Genomic DNA, 20,481 nt, shown 5'->3' with positions numbered 1-20,481 from the left:
GGATACCATGACATGCATCAACTGTCTCGATGAGATGAATAGCCCATATGTCCTTTGACGAATACTGGTCAGTGTTGCTTATAGTGTAAAACAAATATACAGTTATTGTCACATTTACGGTGTTCCAAAACATTCACCAGATTGCCAATGGAGGTCTCATTTTGTCCTTTGAGATCAGAGTAGGGGAGGCAACCGTGTGTGATGACTTCATAGATGAGATGCCCAAGCATCCAATAATCAGACCGCATAGAGAAATGGTGTTTCTTGAGGGACTCTGGGGAGGACCATCTTGTGGGAATGGATGAACATTCTCTGTCTAACAAGAAATATTCAGTCATTATACGTAGCAAGCATAAATACAATACATATTTGTGTACTTAAAGATGAGTGTACTTAATAATGCATTACCAAAAGTAGAACATTTATGGACATACCAACAAGAGTTTCGCCTCTTCCACATTTTCGAGCCAACATGAAGCGACAAAGCTTGACAGATTTGCTCTGTTTGTTATATGCGAAACTGGCAGCAGTAAGATCTCTGTGTATTGTGCCATGTTCATGAAGGGCGATAACTGCTTCCAGAGCTTGTTTAAGGAACTCCATCAGCTGAAGAGGTTGAAACCAGTCCTTGTTCTTGGCACTGTAATACAGCACCTTCTGGAAGTTTTGTTGACTGTAATCCTCAGTGATGTAGAAAACAGGGAACTGGTCGATTCTGTACGCCCACATAGACAGGATACCCTTATGTGTAGAAAGAGCTCTCAGAATCTCGACTGTAGTGAGGTGACCACAATCCGACGATTTGAATCGACTTCTGCTATGTTCCACAAGGACATCCTCTGGAAAGTTTGAAAATACTTAAACCACAGTTTGTATGCAGCAAGACCATAACGTGGAGTGTTGATGTCCGATCGCACAAACTAAGTAATAGATAGAGGATGAATTACAGTACCTTATCGAGATATATAGGTACAGTTGCGAGAACAAATGGTGAAGCTAAGCCCAGTAAAACGTTTGTCGGGACTATACGCTTTTTTCAAGAAAAGTGCTGCCACTAATACTCATAAAACAGTCAAATACTTGAGCTAAACGAATAATACATATATGTATAAAGTGTACAGTGTGCGTAAGCAGCACTTTTACACTTCCCATTTGAACCAATAACAAAACATAGAATAGGTCTTCAGCAACCCATGCTTGCCGTAAAAGGTGACTATGCTTGTCGTAAAAGGCGACTAACGGGATCGGGTGGTCATGCTCGGTGACTTGGTTGATGCACGTCATAAATCCCAATTGCGTGGATCGATGCTCATGATGTCAATCACTGGGATTGTCTGGTCCAGACTCGATTATTTACAGACCGCCGTCATATAGCAGCAATATTGCAGAGTGCGGCGTTAAACGACAAACCAACCAACCAACAATAACAAAACACCCATTGGACCATAGCCTTTAGCTGTGTTCTAATGAAACTGGACACCTCCTAGTTTTATACCTGTTGGTAAATTGACGTGTATCATGATTATTTCTGATCCAATTTGAGTAGAAGCTACTTTCCAGCTTGTGCTGCTTGTAGAATGGTTGGTTGGTTGCTTGTGCAGGCGGTCAATGCTGATTGGATGTAGATGTGTCAGAACCTCTGTCACCATCAAACTATGTGTTGATTCAGCGTTGGCATCTTTCCACAGGGATACGGCACCCTGTCTGATCACAGGGCTTTGCGAAAACAATAAACATCTTGTCATGATATATATGCTTCTGTCCAAGTCCTTTAGTGACAATCCAAGAGCTGTGAAAGCAGCCTTTGCACGATCTTCTATATCCTCACCTACTGCATCTCCTGTTAACGAAGTTACAGTACAGTGATTTACTGAAATGAATCTTTCATAACTCGCAAACTCGTTCCATTGTAACGTCCTTCATACTTTATAGAAATCTTAAACCAACGTCCTTAGGTTCGTTGATAGGGGATATGCGGACAACTGGTTATTTAGGGTAATATTAGGGGGCACGGGTGGCACAGTCGTCTAAGGCGCCGCGATTCGCTCTGCAGAGTGGAGTTCCTTGGGCACGCCAGAAAACCTATGGATGTGGGGTCGAATCCCGGTTCGCCCCGATTATGTTTCTAGGTTTGTCAGCACAATACTCGTGCTCGTGGGTTTCACCGAAGTGGAAAACGTCTGAGACATGCATGACTTCGGGCTTTCCTCCCACATCAAGCTGACACGCCGCGAAATAACTTGAATACTGTTATAAGCGGCGTCACACCCAACTCACTCACTAGGGTGATATAAGAATGACAATGCATTTTTTAAATTAAATTACATTAATTTAATGGGCATTCCACGCAATCCTGGGACAGCCACGTATGCACCTACCTAAGACATTCAGGTAAGCCACCATCCCAGTAGTGACCAACTGTACAACTCTCTTTTGTGCTTTTGGTTTCTTTAACACGTTTCGAACTTTGGGTTTCCCTGGCTTCAGTAGTGCTGGAAGTGTGTCTAAGGCCACGAGGGCAGTCTGGGGGTCGCCATGAAACACCTGTTTCAAGAAACAAAACAGTTTAGTTTAAAGGTTTAAAGATTAATTGTGCCACTGAACTTTGGGCATAAAATTCTTAAAACAACTAAAAGTCGGAAGTGTTATTTTATGTCATTGCAGCGTTACTTGCCTAACACCGATTGGTCGATTGAAACAAACATTACTTTGAGGTTCACATTTCAATTATAACTATACCAAAACAGAAAACTTTCCAATTTCGAGCTTTGTGAGTTGCTTTCGGAAATGTAACAAGGTGCAACATAAAACTTTTCTATCTAAAAGAAAAGAAAGCATATAAATATCACTTCACTATTCAAATATGACATGATAATAGGTCGGTATCAAAGAGGTGTTTGTCAATGTACCGGCAATGTATCGGCAAACATATTGACCTTGTGCCATACATGTACTTTGTTATATGTATGGTAACAGTGATCCAGTGTATAGTCTACAAAACGGAAATCCCTGAAAGGGTAATACAATTCAAGGCAAGTTGATGCACAAAAACATTTATATGCATTCAAGAAACAAATTCCACAATTTAGAAGACTTGAAGAGGATAAGAAGAGTTTTGAAATTAGGCATTGTGATTTAGAATGTTTACTATCAACATAAGTTGCTGTTTTACCTCTATAAGTGTCCCCAAGACCATAGAGAAATGAACAGGCCAGGATTTCTTCTTCACGGACCAAAGTTGCTTCCAATGCGTTCCACATGCTGTGACTGCTTTGGTGACGTCATCAATACGTTTTTGTATGCCATCGACAAACACACTGATGTCACTCAGAGGAACCTCGTTTCCTGAGCTTGGCTGTGAAATGTATTGCTTTACCCGTTGCTTTACCTGTTTGATCGTCGAATCCAAGGTTGAATGACGAGCTTCTTGGGACACCACTAAATAGGTGAGAGTCAGAAGGTACGTGCAAATCAAATTATGCAGGAACACGGGGTCTATAACATCATTCTCTGTCAGACAGCGTTCAAGCAAAGCCTTTTCAGCTGACTTCAGATCATCCCGATCAATAGTGTCGTGTTTAGTTGAAAGTAGGATGTCCCTGAGTTTAGTTAAAACTTTATTCTGTATCTCAGGAACTGGAACTGCCAGAAGTTCCACTATTGCAGATATATTCTTCTTTGCAAACATTTCTGGAAGGACTTTGGTCAGAAGACAGCGAACTGTGTTTGATCTGTTGCTACTGTCATAAAGTCCAGACTGGCGGCACATCTCTCGAAGATCACCTTTGGATGACCCTGATAATTTGGAAAAAATATGTGGAATTAAGAACAGTGACCAATAAGACCAGGTGAAGAGAAAAAGGTGCCCTAAATATATCCCTAAGACTAACTGAGTCTACAAAGAATCGTTTGATGTTCATATACTCACCGACAAAAGAAACGCGAATACAGTATATGTTGGTTAATATTGTTTGTTTGTTGTTTAACGCCGCATTCAGCAATATTCCAGCTATATAACGGCGGTCTGTAACGTAATCGAGTCTGGACCAGACAATCCAGTGATTGATATCATGAGCATCGATCCACGCAATTGGAATCGATGACATGTATCAACCGAGTCAGCGAGCCTGACCACCCGATCCCGTTAGTCGCCTTTTACGACAAACATATTCGCCATTTACGGCAAGCATGGGTTGCTGAAGACCGATCCGTGAAGATTCCGGTGTAGAATAGTTCTTCAGCTATATATCGTCTTTATTAGGTAAATAAATTTACTCTTTTTCTCTTTTTTTGAACAGTGTATATCTAATGCCCGAAGAGTCTATATCTAATGCTCAACATATCTCGCTTCCACTGCTATGAATATAATTGATCAACCATCAGTCCGCAAGCCTCCGTAAAAGGCGACGCTGCTTGTTGTAAGAGGCGACTAACGAGATCGGGTGGTCAGGCTCGCTGATTTGGTTGAAGCATGTCTTCGATCCAAATTGCGTGGATCGAAGCTCATGATGTCAATCACTGGATTGTCTGGTCAAGACTCTATTATTTACAGACCGCCGCCATGTAGCTGGAATATTACTGAGTGCGGCGTTAAACAACAAACAAACAAAGAAAAGAAGTGTTAGCATCCAGTTTACAACGTACATGTACACTGCGTTTAGGTGCAGAGCTTATTTGTATTGCCACTTATACTTTTATTTGCTGACATTATAAAGTTGGGAAGGTCACACACATGTAGGCATAGATATGCACCAAACAATATCCGACATACCTCAATGCCAGAGAGATAAATGACAGGTCAACAGTCTATCTGAAGATATCCCTCTTACGACGTACAGTGTATTCATGGGGAGGGTTGTTGATTTTACCACTTAACTTTTCTTTAGTGTCACTATATAGTCAGTCAGTATACACGGGTCACATTAAATGACTGACGCCAAATAGGGAAGTAAATGCAGCGTTTTGATTTGTCCGCTTTGGACAATATAGACAGATGAACGTTCAACTGGATTTTAGAAACAGCTGAAACAGGAACCTGCACACAATCGGCATTATATATTATAATACCACATCTTCAAGTAACTTAGCTCTACATTGTAAACATCGTTGGCTGTTTTGGCGGTAGTGAAAGGTATGCCAAATTAATCAAATGACCAAAGTAAAGGACTTATTCACATTCATACAGTTAATAAAGTTAACGATAGCACAGAGACGAAAAGCGGTGACGCTTGCTACTTCGTATTTATAACAATGACCTATTTTCTAAGAACCCGTTTGTCACCTTCCCAAAACTGAGCCTGTTATCACGAAATGCGGACTTTGCTCCCGTCCTAGGCCTGTTGTCAGCAGTTAGTCATACACTCTCGGTTGTTATCTTGGCAAGCAGTTATCAGTGTTGCCTTCTTAACGAACACTGCAAACTTATTGCGAAATAGCGTGACATGGTTTTCGATATCATCGTAAAGTTGCATATATAAGGGTCATGTAAGATTTGTGGATGCACTGACTTCATATTTGAATACATGCATGATTGGTTTTAATGCCCATTCATTACCTTTTTGTTGATGCAACATTCAAACTGAAACATATGTATGATCTTGTGTGAACGTCGATGATCTGCGCTATGTATACTCGTTATCAAATGTATTAATATACACTAGTATCCTTTCAGTTATGATAAATACCCTGAACCCATTCGCTGTTTTGGATATGACTTTGAATCTCCATCTCCCACATCAGTACTTTGCCAATCATCTATCTCGCACGTGAGAGTACTATTTGCTTTGATGGCTGTCTGTAGCGTCATGCCATTCGCATGAAAATATACGGTACCACATGGTTCCGGGGTATTTATAATTAAACGGTGATACATAATACACTGGATCGATCATCGAGCATGGCCGCTTTGCTGTTCACTCATATTGTTATATAAATACCTAATTTAAACAGCAACTAAAGACACTTCTTTACCTGTACAGTTTATTGTCGACAAAACTAACACCAATTGTTGCATCAATAAACCATTTTTATAAAATATTTGCTGATACAAATGTAGTAAGTATCGACACATCCCTACCCGGACAGTTTATTGTCGGAAAATAATAACGCCATTTGTTCCAGTAAAAACACATTTAAACAGCTTTACTGTACAAAAGTAGCAATATAGACACTGGACAGTTTAGTGTCGGAAAACTAACGCCAATGAGTGTATGAGATTTATAATTCTCAGTAATAGATTTTGGTGACATTAATCCACTTACTTTCCAGATAGACGTGGTATTATTTAGCTGTAATCATCACATGATGGATTATAAATTTCAACAGTAAACAGTCAACAGCCTTTTGATGTGGACGAGTGTTTAGTCAACATAGTATTTATCTGTTTGCTTGACATTCTATCAAAGTCGGTTTATTGCAAATAGCGACGTTTCCAGGTATAAACATACTTATTTCCATAAAGTAGAGGGATTGGCAAACAAGCAAATTTTGCTTTTCTGAATGCCTCTCCCAAACATGATTCACATACAAATTACAATGAATTGAAAGTGACATGAGACATAGCATACATTATAAAATTGGCATTTAAGATAATTATTGCCCTGTGAGTGTTTAATTACTGGATTATCTTTCGTAACTACAGCTGCGTTATTATTTTCATCCAGCACAACAACATCGCAGTATCACATAGCAAAACCAACATCTCAGACAATATCTCTAAATCGGCAAGAAGATAGAATAAAACTGTGCACTGATTTCAAAATTTCAAAATGTTTTACAGTCGTTAAATCTACGTTTCTAGGTACAGTCTTACAAGCTGAAACCATATTTAAGATAATCCTATAAACACATATTTACGCTCCATAAACTATCTGATATACTACATAATTGTGCCTCCATACATTTCAGCCAGTCGTCAGACGCGCCGCGATTCGCTGTGCAGAGTAGCATCCATTGGGCGCGCCAGAAACCTATGATTGTGTGTTCGAATCCCGGTTCGCCCCGATTATGTTTCTAGGTTTTTCAGCACCATACCTGTGCTCGTGGGTTTCACCGAAATGGTCAACGTCAGGGACCTGCATCACTTCGGGCTTTCCTCCAACGTTAAGCTGACACGCCTTGATATAACTTGAATATTGTTAAAAGCGGTGTTAAACCCATCTCACTCACTTACTCATACATTTTAGTAAGGCTTTCGATAATGGCTGGAGAAAACACTGGCAAAAACATTTGAGCTATGATATAAACAGTAGCAGATTTAATCTAATCAAATCTATGAACGAAATCTTGTGTAGAACATAATGACAAATTTTCTGTAAAAATGGTGTAAGTTGGTTGGTTGGTTTGTTGTTTGACGCTGCACTCAGCAATATTTCAGCTATATGACGGCGGTCTGTAAATAATCGAGTCTGGACCAGCAATCCAGTGATTGATATCATGAGCATCGATCCACGCAATTGGGATACGATGACATGCATCAACCAAGTCAGCGAGCCTGACCACCCGATCCCGTTAGTCGTCTTTTACGACAAGCATAGTCACCTTCTACGGCAAGCATGGGTTGCTGAAGTCCTAGTCTACCCCGGAATCTTCACGGGTCAAAGTGGTGTAAGACAATGCAAGGTGAACATCATTATCACTACTTATGACTACTGCATAAATGCATAATGCATTGAAAATAAACTTGTATCCGATAATGTTGAACATATAACACTTAGCTATAGCCTTGGTGGTGAACTGTCTATAATTATCTGCCGTCATATTGCTGAGTGCGGCGTTAAACAACAAACAAACATATAATTATCGGTCTGCTAGCATTGTTATATGCGAGCAACTGTGCTGCTAGCTGACAGCCCTCTAGAATTACAAAATTCACTGAATTCTATTAATGACTTTTTTTGTAAAATGAATCTGAAGAAAACACACGCAAATAGTTTTAGTTGGCAGTAGGATGTAAACACAGCTTGAAAGTTAGTAATGAACCTATTGAGATTGTAAATCAGTATAAATATATTGGTGTCTTCCATTCATGTCATGTATTGTCTACCAAGCTTACAAAGCATTGCATCTGTGATACAGACGTTTGAGATGTACTAATATATCTTTTGAATTGTATTTTTTTTTATTGTACAATGTGTCTTTAAGGGAAGTGTGTTTCGAAATTGTTATTGCTGACAATTCATCCAGACATACATTTGTTATCAAGAAATTTCCAATGGGGGCTTGTATGTTGGTAGGGTGGTTTGTTGTTTTACGCCGCACTCAGCAACATCCCAGCTATATGACGGCGGTCTGTAAATAATCGAGTCTGGACCAGACAATCCAGTGATTAATATCATGAGCATACATGCATCAACCAAGTCAGGGGCACTCGTGAAGAGCAACCTCCTCGTGGTGAGTGGTGGGTAGCGCCAATAGCTCTTCCCCCGTGTGGAACCGGGGCAGAATATTTCCACAGCACCCCATTGCTGGTCGTAAAAGGCGACCGAATTGGGCAATCTGTTTGCCGTGGGTTGCGCCCCTGTGTCGGCGGAGGACGGGAGACTGGTGGTTGAGGGCACTGGTTCCAGGAATAGCGTTCCTTTGCCCAATACACCACTTCGACCCTTACTTCGCCTAGACGGGTGGTAGGATGGGCCCTATCAATCGGCTGGTCATGTGCATTATTTGTGTATACACAAAAGTTTAGTTCAAATTTCCCTTGGACTTTAGGTCTTGGCCAAATGGTTATGAAATATAACTCGTTTTTTTTACTGTCAAATCATTCATATGCCTAGAGTCGTATTCCCAGAAGGCGGTGGCTCATGGGCCAATCCGGTGGACAACATTAAGTTTTACTTAATTTGTCTGCTTGAGTATACCATTCCAGTATCCTTGGTGCTGCAAGTTGGAGATCCACTGGCGCTGTGATACTCCATGGTGGGTGGGGAGCCGGAATGGTGAACCAATTACAAACTCAAAATGGCACTACCCAAAAAAAACCAACCTTCGTTGGGAGATTCCTCGGATGAGCAGACTACCATATTGGAGAGTTTTTCAGGTACTTGGTCTCGATTTTTAGTGGTTTCCGCCACTGATGGTACACCTTTGAAGTTAAATCCATTTGCAATTTCTAAGGCACTTTATGGCATTGCTGGAGATGTCCAGGATGTAAAAAAGATTAGAACTGGATTGCTGCTTGTTGAGTGCAAAACTGGAAAACAATCAGCAACTTTACTCGCTGCCAAACATTCAGTTTCTATTCCTGTTTTGGTTTCACCCCACAAAACCTTAAATTCCAGCAAAGGTTTTGTCAGAGATATGGAACATTGTCTCTCTGATATGACTGAAACTGAAATAGCTCATGAACTTAGAGATCAGGGAGTGACACATGTGAAACGTTTCACATATAAAAGAGATAATGCAGTCTTCAACTCTAATACCTACCTCATGACTTTTTCAAAGCCAGCTTGTCCCAAAAATATAAAAGCGGGATATTTTAACATCGAAGTGGATCAATACATTCCAAACCCACTTCGATGTTACAAATGCCAGCAATTCGGACACGGTGCAAGATATGTCATCAATGTGGTGAAGATGACCACAATACCGATACAAAATGTACAAAAAACACTCATTGCGCAAACTGTTCAGGTGACCATGTGGCTTCTTCGAAGTCATGCCCCAAATTCAAAGTACAACATGAAATCGTTAAAGTGAAACATGAAAGGAATATAACCTTCCCTGAAGCCAAGCGTTTGATCATGGCTTCTGTTTCTCCAACCTCAGCTGTGTCCTATTCAGCAGCTGTGTGTCGCATCCCTGCCAAATCTGCCATGTCTGTTGAATGTCAGACAGATATGACTTGGGTATCAACAGAGAATTATCCGTTTGTTCAATCCAGCTCATCTTCCCAAACAGGTGATATATCACCATCAGACCTGCAGATCCACTTTGGATGACGAATCATATACGATCCTTGATTCGGAAACGTAATCGTTTACATAAAATTGCCCCCAAAAAGTAACCATCCAACTAAGTGGGCTAATTTCAGATCAGCAAGAAATAAAGTTACTTCCGCTACCAGAACTGCTAAACAAATATTTGTCTCTAAAATTGAAGATACTGTTAATAACTCGCATTGTACCAAAACGTGGTGGCGCCTGATTGAAGGGTTTATAAAATCACGCAACGATAACAGCCAATTCCCAAGAATTATTTTCATTGATGCAGTCTACAATGGCCCCGAAGAAATCGCAAGTGTCTTAAATAACTACTTTACCGCTCAGTCGACAACTGAAGATCAAAAACGAGATGTGCCCGACCCCCTGGTTCCCTGTCACTCAACATTATCTAACATCACTCTAACCCGCGATGACGTCAGAGATATTCTATGTCATTGGCTACATCAAAAGCGACCGGAATAGCAAATAAAGTACTTAGATATACCGCAAATAGTTTAACATCCATACTTACGAAATTGTTTAATTTATCACTTAGCCAGTCAATTTTTCCCTGTTTTATGGAAAGAAGCATCAGTAATACCTATCCACAAAAAAGACAGCGTACATGAATGTTCAAACTACCGTCCCGTCGCACTCACATCTTGTTTATCGAAAGTCTTTGAGAAATGTGTATTTAAATATGTATTCAACAGGAATTATTAATAAACTGAAAACTCATGGTATCCAAGGCGAACTATTAAAATGGTTTGAATGTTATTTAGAAAATAGAGTACAACGGGTAGCAATTAACGGGTACAAATCTGACAAGAAAGCTGTACTAGCTGTAGTACCTCAGGACTCTGTCCTTGGACCAATTCTTTTTCTGATATACATTAACGATATTGTATGTGATATTGACAGTAACATTCGTCTCTTTGCAGATGACACTTCATTATATGTTATCATAGAAGATCCATCAGTTGCTGCTACCTGTCTTGACAATGATCTAGATACAATTTCACAATGGGCCCGTAAGTGGCAGGTTACATTTAACCCAAATAAGACCAAAACCATCCAATTCTCACGTAAAGCTTAACCGTCTCTAAAGCCGAACCTACTTATGGACGGAACAATCATAAAAGAAGTCAAAAGTCATAAACATTTAGGAGTGGCACTCCAAAGCGACTGTACATGGACTGATCACATTAATTATATTGTACAAAAAGTTCGCCCTATGATCAGTTGTCTGAGGAGTTTTAAATACCGATTATCACGTAAAACCTTGGATACTATGTATAAGTCCTATATCTTGCCAACATTTGACTATTGTTCGCATATTTGGGATAACTGTACGTCTGAGCAATCGCGTATATTAGAAAGCTTACATCTTGATGCCTTATCTTTTTTCTTTAAAATGTATAACAACCAATTCCCAAACTATCTTTGTGATTTGATCCCAAACTCCGAAACTACAAACTATAATTTAAGAAACAGTTCTAAAATACAAGGAATTTATAGCCGTACTTCCTCTTACGCCAAATCCTTTTTACCAGACACTATACACTTATGGAATGCTCTACCAAAGTCCAAAGAGTCAAGCAGTCTGTCAGGATTTAAAAACCTAATTACGAAAACCGAAAATAAGACTGTCAAATCGTTCACTGCCACCTCAGACTCAGTTGTAGCGACCTAAACGCCGATAAGTATTATAACAGACATTTAATTGACAGTCCGCGTTGATCCTGCTGATATCAGAGTGAAAACGTCCTACATTATTTTTTTACTTGCTGTAACTTTACTCAGATAAGACTTAATATGCACTTTTACACTAGCGGTTATAACCTGGATACTATTATGAACGGACACAATGAACTTGCTCAGTCTGAAAACCAGAAATTAGTTGAATCCGTCCACGATTTCATCAGTAAGACAAAACGTTTCAGCTCTTCACAAATTAATAACTAAATTAACCAGACAATAACCTCAAGATTGACTATTACTATTGTTACAAACGACTTGTTAGACACACACAAGCTGTAACTTTCTATTTATGATCACTTTGTACTTGTATTTGATATAATATGTACAGACATATTATTTAAATAATGTCTATATCGATGCCGTCACATCCTTCATTTCAATATGTAATATATGTTGTATGGGAGCGGTGTTAACATAAGCTGTAAAGCTTGTTCACCAATCCCAACTCATTTCAATGAATAACAATATGTTTAAACTATATATCACCATCACCTCAAGTGTCAACCCACAAGGCAACAGCATCGGCGCCAACATTGGCACAACGCCAGAACCAGCATTAAAACAGCGTTAAAAGTGCAAACAAAAATGTTGACTATGCAAAAATATTGGATCGTGTACCCAAGGGTCAGCGTGACCCTATTCAAATATATAATCTGTATGAAACCTTGGAGGACATGGATGTCTCTCCACATTCTCAAGGGCGCAACAAAAGTAAGTCGCCGCGAAATGGGAGAAATATATCTCCTGTTCACCCACCCGTAACATGAACATTTCCACTCCACTAGTTCAGCGGAATTGCAGAGGTCTCCGGACCAATCTTTAAATTCAAGATTATACGCCTTCAGCAATCTGTCTTCAAGAGACGTATCTCAAACAGACCGACACCTTTGATTTGCGCCGGTACAGTTCGTATCATTCATTTTCTCCACCAGGTGTGAAAGCTACTGGAGGATCTACACTTTTGGTGAAGCAGGGAGTGATCCACAGCCCTGTTTCACTTCAAACTCATCTTCAAGCTGTAGCAGTCGGACTAACTTTACACATAACCTTTACTCTGTGTTCACTGTATATTTCTCCCTCCTCTGTGCTTCAGAGATCGGATCTTCAATCCTTATATGATCAGCTCCCTAAGCCCTGCATGATCATGGGTGATTTTTAATGATGGATAAAATACCTATTTACATCCTGCTACTGGAACTAATTCCGCTTTAGATCTGTCACTAACAGATTCAAATATCTTGAACGACTTAATGTGGTCGGTCCACGATGACTTGTGTGGAAACGACCATTTCCCTACAATATTAACAGCAAATAATCCATCTGATGTTCCACCTACATCAAGGCCAACTGGCCTTCCTTTCAGGAACTCTGTAAAGACAGATTAACACCTGATTTGTTCAGGACTGTTACCGACCCAATCCAATCGTTTTCAGATAAGCTAAATGAAGTTGCTGATATCACCATCCCTAAGTCCTCTGCAAATCCACACATTCGAAAACAATGGTTTGATAATGAGTGCAAACAGTCTAGGAAGAAAAGGAAAAAGGCTGAGAAATATTTCCACCGACATCCAACTGTCCATAATTTAAATCATGTTAAAATTACAAGTGCCCAGGCACGCCGTGCCTTCAAGCAAAATAAACGTAAGTCTTGGAGGAATTATGTCTCTAAAATTAATTCTCGCCTATATCCAAGGTGTGGAACATGATCGCAAAAATTAAAGGCAAAGGTTCAAAATCGAGTGTTCAACATCTCAAAGATCTCAAAATGGAGAAGACTATAATGAGGTATTTTCGCTCCACGAGCTAAATACTGCCCTAAGTCAAGCCCACGATACTGCAACGGGAGATGATATTATTCATTATCAGCTCCTGAAGCATTTGCCTAACACATCTTTAGACACGCTTCTTGATATATTTGATCAGATCTGGACGTCAGGAAATTTTCCGCCTTCGTGGCGTAATGCAATAGTTGTACCCATACCTATACCTGGTAGGGACCATACTGATGTACCCAATTATCGATCAATATCACTAACCAGCTGTGTGTTCAAAACCATGGAGCGAATGATAAACAATCGACTGGTGTGGTACTTAGAAAGTAATAATCTCATAAGTAACATACAATGTGGTTTCCGTCAAAATAGAAGTACCATTAAACATCTGGTACGTTTACAATCCCTTGTCAAAAATGCAATTGTAAATAATCAGCATGCAGTATCAATCTTTTTTTTATTTAGAAAAAGCGTATGATACCACTTGGAAGCATGGTATTTTAAAAGATCTACATAATTTGGGGTTAAGAGGCCATTTACCTCAATCTATATCCCAAATTTTAACAGACCGACAATTTCAGGTTCGTGTGGGTTCCACCCTGTCTGACCATCATAATCAGGATCAGGGTGTTCCACTGGGCAGTATTATGTCTGTTACTCTGTTTAGTATAAAGATTGATAGTCTGTCAATGGTTTTAAATGATTCCATTGATGGTTCTCTTTTTGTGGACGATTTTAATATTTCATGTCTTGGAAAAAAATGAGTACCGTATCGAAAAATGGTGTCTTGAAAATGGTTTTAAGTTTTCAAAAGTTAAGACCAATTGTATTCATTTTTGTAGGAAATACAGAGCTCTTTTTACATGGCACTCCTATCAAGGTTGTAGAAGAGGTCAAGTTCCTGGGTCTCATTTTCGATCACCATTTAACTTTTAAGCCACATATTAACTATCTTAAAACTAAATGCCTGAAGGCTCTAGATTTGTTGAAAGTTGTTGCCAACACAAAGTGGGGAGGTGATCAGTCAACCCCCCTCCACTTGTATAGGTCTCTGATCTGCTCTAAATTAGATTATGGCTCCATCGTTTATGGTGGAGCCTGTAAGAGCAATTTACAAAAGTTAGATTCTATTCACCATCAGGGTCTACGACCTTGTCTAGGTGCATTTCGAACATCTCCCGTGGAAAGCCTATATGTTGAAGCTGATGAACCTTCATTGAAGCAACGCGTATCAAATTATCGCTTCAATACATTGCCAAATTACGTTCTAACCCGTTAAACCCTGCATATAACTGTATATTTCAACCCCTTTACGAAGAACTTTTTCATAGTAAGCCTAAGCTGGTCCCACCACTAGGCATTCGGATTAAACCCCACATTACAGCCGCAAATATTGATTTAGATAATATTTCACCTTTCAGGCTTCTGTCTTCCCCTCCTTGGCAACTTATCAGACCGTGGGTGGACTTTACTCTTACACAATTTAAAAAAAATCAGACATAAATCAATTAATATACCAACAAGAATATATACAAGTTAGAACTAAATGGAATCCCACCGTTCCATTTTTACAGATGGATCCAAGGACGGCAGCACAGTCTCCAGTGCTGCTGTCATTGGATCTAAAACCATATTATCCCGATTATCTGACCATAACTCAATTTTCACAGCTGAAGCCAAAGCCATTTTCATGGCTTTGGAATATATTTAAAAACAATCTAGCAGTAAACGGTTCATCATCTTTTCAGATTTACTTTCTTGTTTACAGGCAATCAAATCGAGCTCTTCAAGTCATACATTCATTTTAGATATTTTAGAATTGTACAATGACCTTGCTACCGGCAAATACGACATCGTCTTTTGCTGGTTGCCCAGTCATGTTGCAATCACGGGTAGATGCTATATCAAAGACCTTATGCAAAAGAAGTGGCACACCCATGTAGGTACTAATAAATTACATGCAATACAACCAACTATCGGTTACACTTACTTGGGTTGTCAGTCCAGATTTGATGTGGTCATTATGCGACGGTCATGTCCAATTAGTCATACGCCCATTTGTCATACTCCCAATAGTTATACAGGAAATGAGGGATTAGTTAAAACCAAAATAGGCATATACCCTTTGGTCAAAATGGATTAGTCCACTAATTAGAAAGCTTGGGATTAGTTTATTATGAAAACATAATATACATTGAATTTATTTGAACATAATACATGACAGTCTTTGATAATCAAAACATTCAAAGTAATGTTATTTAAATAAATACCTATGATGTTTAAGGAACAAGTACAGGATTCATCTCAAACTATTTACTGTTCTTTACTGAGTTAATTTGAGTTTACTCAATTTAGTGAAAAAACACAAACTAGTACATAAAAGTGTCTATGTTTTAGACTCTAGCATATCACTCTTGTTATCATGGCAGGATTGATTGAAGTGGAATATGTTACTTCTAGGCGAGGTACACAGCAGGTACTGTTTCAAGGTCACCGTGAACTTGCCGTGGTAGAGTTACAACAGTTGGAAACTATGTCAGGAACACCACTCCTCATAACCACGGCCCACAAGAACCTGACACAGTTAGATTTGTCAGTAACATGAGAAAGAGGGCCAGAGAAGAGATCACTCCGATGCCAACCCTGTACCAGGAAGCAGTTACCAAACAAGATCCTGAAGTAGTACCTCATCTACCATCCTGCGCAAGTCTCAGCAGTGCCCTTTACCGGCATAGACGACACACCATACCAGCACTCCAACTGGCAAGAGGTGATGTGGAACTTGAGGGAAAGTGGACTGAGACAGCTGACGGCCAACCATGCCAGAAGATGTTCGAAGACCTACCCCTTGGTGTTTGCTCTTCTTCCCGTTGGCCAGACAATAACCTACTGCCGGCTTTTCCACCGACTGAAGGCAGAAGTACAGCAGAAACTCAACAGAATCCTCGCTCCTGTCACCGTTCAGACCGACTTTGAGCAAGCCGCCATCCGAGCTATCGAGACTGAGTTTCCTGCAGCCAGAATGAGAGGATGTTACTTTCACTTCACCCAAGCCATCTGGATGAAAGTACAAGGCTTGGGGTTAGCTGTCCCATACCAAGAAAATCCTCAGGTCAGACGCTGGGTCAGAAGAGCATCATCCCTGGCTCTGTTATCGGAAGCTGACGTCGAAGATGCCTGGGTCGACGCCATGGACGATACGCCAGAACTAGACAACACTCAGAGATTTAATGATTATATTGTAACAACTTGGGTTGATGATGATGCTAGATTCCCCATCCCTATATGGAATCACCACCGAAACATTGGACCTCGCACGAACAATAATCTGAAAGGCTTCCACTACCGACTGAACAAGTCTCTGCCACATCCTCCTCCAAACGTTTATCGTTTTGTTGAACTGATCAAGCAGATTGAGGAGTCTGAATCTGCCAAGATGCGTCAAATTGACTTTGGTGCTGTTCCCCAAGGCAGAAAGCGAGTGTATCGCGAGAAGGAAAACAAACTCATCAGATTAGGTCAAGTAGGTCAGAAAAACTGTGTTCAGTTTCTGGATGCTGCTGGTTATCTGTATCCAACTGACGACTAAATGTGAAACTGCAAATTATAGGTTATTGATGATGATATGTGCTGTGATGAATGTATATGCTATGCTGAGGAGTTTAAAAGATTATTAAAAGTATTAAAAGTTGTAATTTGTGTTTCTTGGATCATTCCACTTTAATTGTGGGTATTACAAAGGTAGTTGTTGGTGCAGTCAACCGTACCATATGTTATTTTAACCCGTATGACTAATGGGCCGTATGACTAATAGGAGGACACCAATGCGACGATGTCGTTTTGGCCATTCGCGTTATACACATGAGTATTTATTGCAAGGTGAAGATCCTCCATTTTGCATCCCTTGTGATGAAAGAATCATGGTCAAGCATGTCCTGCTTGACTGTATTGATTTTTCCATCACAGGGGATAATTATTTCCAGGTTTTATCCATAAAGGATCTTTTTAATGTAAGCTCTCATTTAATTCTTGGATTTTTAAAAGAGATTGAGTTAATAGATAAATTTCGATTATATGTATTGTAAAAAGTATGTGATCTTAATTTGGTAGAATGATTCAATTACTGTGATTATTTGTGGCTGTACCTTCAAAGGGGGTTGAAGTATCATAAAATAATTGTCCACTTCCTTCAAAGTATGTTTCATTTTCCTTGATTTTAATTGCAGTATGCTTGTTGTTTTAAAATACTTTGGCTTCAAATGACTAATAATCACCAGTAGCCAGAGGGATGGTGTAAATCCTGCTGGGGTACCATGCAGGAAGCAGATGTACCGTAAGTCTCCATGGTCCCTAGTATGGTGTCCTAACTTTGGTTGCTGGTGATCTCTAGCCCATTTTTATAATGTATTGTTCAGAGTAGTCACATTTCTATGGTAACATGCTAGTTTTAAAACTATATCTGTGATAGGCTAGTGCTTTTACTGTCCTTTGTCGACAGATTGTAATATCTATTTGAATGAATTATTACTGTATAACTTGATTTAGTCACTATATGGCTGAAATATTGCCGATATGACTTTAAATCTTGACTCAATCACTCATTCAACCAAGTCAGCGAGCCTGACCACCCGATCCCGTTAGTCGCCTTTGACGACAAGCATAGTCGGCCTTTACGGCAAGCATGGGTTGCTGAAGACCTATTCTACCCCGGATCTGATATTTACATGTACTCACAATTCAAGAGATGGCGAGGCTTGTACTGTATCTTGCTGGACAGAAAGTAAACCCCGGTGTCTCTACACTGCTGATTTTCTACATGACTGACAAAGACGTCAGGCTCTCCAAGCGGTGGGTTGGAATAAGAACTAATACCAGAGTCAGAATCATAACCATCCTCCTCCCTTGTAGCAGATGACAATTCGGTAGCAGACGTGTGGGCCAATTCAGTAGCAGACGACACACTTCTAAGAGGCTGTTGGGCAATCTCCACAACCTTGTCAATGATCTTGTTATAGTATGAATCATTCACAAGGACCATCTTTGTAACCACTTTGTAAACCTCCGGAACTTCTTTCGGCGTAGAGTTGACGTGTATGAATAAATATTTTTGAGTTTGGTAATTTCGGAGAACGTCAGTTAAACTCGATAGGCGGCCGATCATGTCAGGGCACAGGTGTATTATTGTCACAAGGGTGCTGTCCACCATTTCCTTGAACCTCTTCACAAAAGTAAACCCGATGCCATAATCCCCTCTCCCTTCCATGGCACACACGATCCCCCGGGTCTCCAGATCCTCACACATTCGAGCATACTGTATTTCACAATCAATGTTCAAGCATGTGGCTATATGTACGCGAGCGTCCGACATCTTGGTAGTAGAATCCTCTGCATTCACACTGATATCGTCACGAGACACAAGGCTCCTTCAATAAACAGATATGTCTGTCCACAAAGGTGTTTCAGATTCAAACATACATTTACCAGGCCTGACAGAAATGCGAAGCCACGACCCTTGAAGATTCGCCTTTCAACTTGTACCTCTTCAATGTGTCAGTATTCATGTAATTCAACTGTCCCATTCTCCAAATAGCCCGCACATGTACAGTAGATGTAACATCTGATGTAAGAATAAATATCTGCACTACATGTATATACACGTCACCTGACGTGACGATAGAGAGAGATACGAGACTGAGCTTGTATAATTACAGACACAGATGAACATCGGAGTGACACCAGGTCTGAAAAGCTACTGAGCAACATTCATGTGTGTTTATCGTCATAGGTGACTATCGTCGCTATATCGCTGAAATAATGGCGATGCGACGTTAAATTTTAGCTCACTAAGAGGCGACTAAATGGGTAGGTGACTTAGTTGATAGCATCTCATCATACGCTGGCGGCGTTGGACGATGTCTGCATGAGCATCAATCACTTGATTGCATGTTTTCGATGATTTTTGGACAATGCTTCAGTGAATAGATTATTCATAGATTATTCACAGACAGGCTGGTGGTATCGCTGTGTGTGTCTGAACAAACAAACATCTATCGATAAACATTTTTTTTGTCTTACCAAACGGTTCAATGAATAATTCTATCATTAGAGAAATATAAGAGTCATATATTTGCCCTCAACCATGTTATAACTGGTAGGTTCCATAAATATTTGGAATTTTGTACATTTATATGTGTCAATTGCTCTTTTATGAATGTTATATTTTCCGCCTTAATTATCCCAGCCGTAATATTAATTGCTGTGATATTTACAGCTGTAATATTTACCGGATTGAGAAAAGGGTCTCCTTACCCTGACACATCTTCAAACAAATGTCACATTTCGGGAGGACAAACGGTTACATAAAACTATTGTGAGTTAAGTTATATGATAACAATTACGCAACAGGACAGCTGACAAAGACATCTGTATCTCTTGTACTCAAACATGTGCTGAGATAAAGTTTTTTTAGGATGGCAGTTGGATAATGCGAAAGGGATGCAAGCTAGGCTGTTATCGATTCCTCACCAGTAAGTGTTTGTTGCGTGACTTCACGCAGCAGTACTCCCGCCATACGACGGCAGCCTGTGAACAATCGCGACTTGACTAGACTGAAGTGATCGACCAGTAAATCCAGTGACACGATAGCGCAAGAAAAAAAAACGATATGTTAAACTCACGAAACAATGTTTGATTTCAGGTTATCTCTTTTCATGAATTATTCCGTCCTATATTCCTCAACTATCCAAAGTAGTCCATATTCATCCTTTGCATGTCATCCTGTGATACAATCTTATTGATTTACATGTTATTACCCCTTTAAAATATAAAACGTAAAAAGCAGAAAAATACCCAGCCTCTTATATACCCCGATACAGATTCTATTGGGTGTAAATTGCGAAAGAGTGGTGAAAATTATATGGGGTGAAAACTATTAATGTTCTGTCAAGTGTGTTACGCTATACAATGACTTAGTCCAGCTTTTAACTGAATCTATTGACTAGGACACATTGACATGAGAGATTTGGG

The 20,481-nt window shown here is 39.8% G+C and overlaps 1 protein-coding gene across 1 annotated transcript in view; it reads right to left on the bottom strand.

Annotated features, from left to right (window-relative positions):
* The window catches only part of LOC139453141 (uncharacterized), a 30,948-nt gene extending 12,013 nt beyond the window's left edge, over positions 1 to 18,935 (bottom strand). Inside the window, exons 1-6 of the mRNA XM_071234769.1 lie at positions 18,190 to 18,935; positions 3,173 to 3,795; positions 2,379 to 2,544; positions 1,496 to 1,840; positions 435 to 839; positions 138 to 316 (exon numbers count right to left, since the gene is read on the bottom strand). Coding sequence (XP_071090870.1) covers positions 138 to 316; positions 435 to 839; positions 1,496 to 1,840; positions 2,379 to 2,544; positions 3,173 to 3,795; positions 18,190 to 18,823 — 2,352 coding nt within the window. The 5' untranslated portion in view covers positions 18,824 to 18,935. The remainder of the gene's footprint in view (positions 1 to 137; positions 317 to 434; positions 840 to 1,495; positions 1,841 to 2,378; positions 2,545 to 3,172; positions 3,796 to 18,189) is intronic.
* Between the last annotated feature and the right edge of the window lie 1,546 nt (positions 18,936 to 20,481).

Source organism: Haliotis cracherodii, unplaced genomic scaffold (assembly GCF_022045235.1).
Source record: "Haliotis cracherodii isolate W230 unplaced genomic scaffold, xgHalCrac1.p SCAF_9, whole genome shotgun sequence".
Taxonomy (NCBI): domain Eukaryota; kingdom Metazoa; phylum Mollusca; class Gastropoda; order Lepetellida; family Haliotidae; genus Haliotis; species Haliotis cracherodii.
Note: the sequence above shows the minus strand (reverse complement) of the source record. Positions and strands in the feature narration are given on the sequence as shown.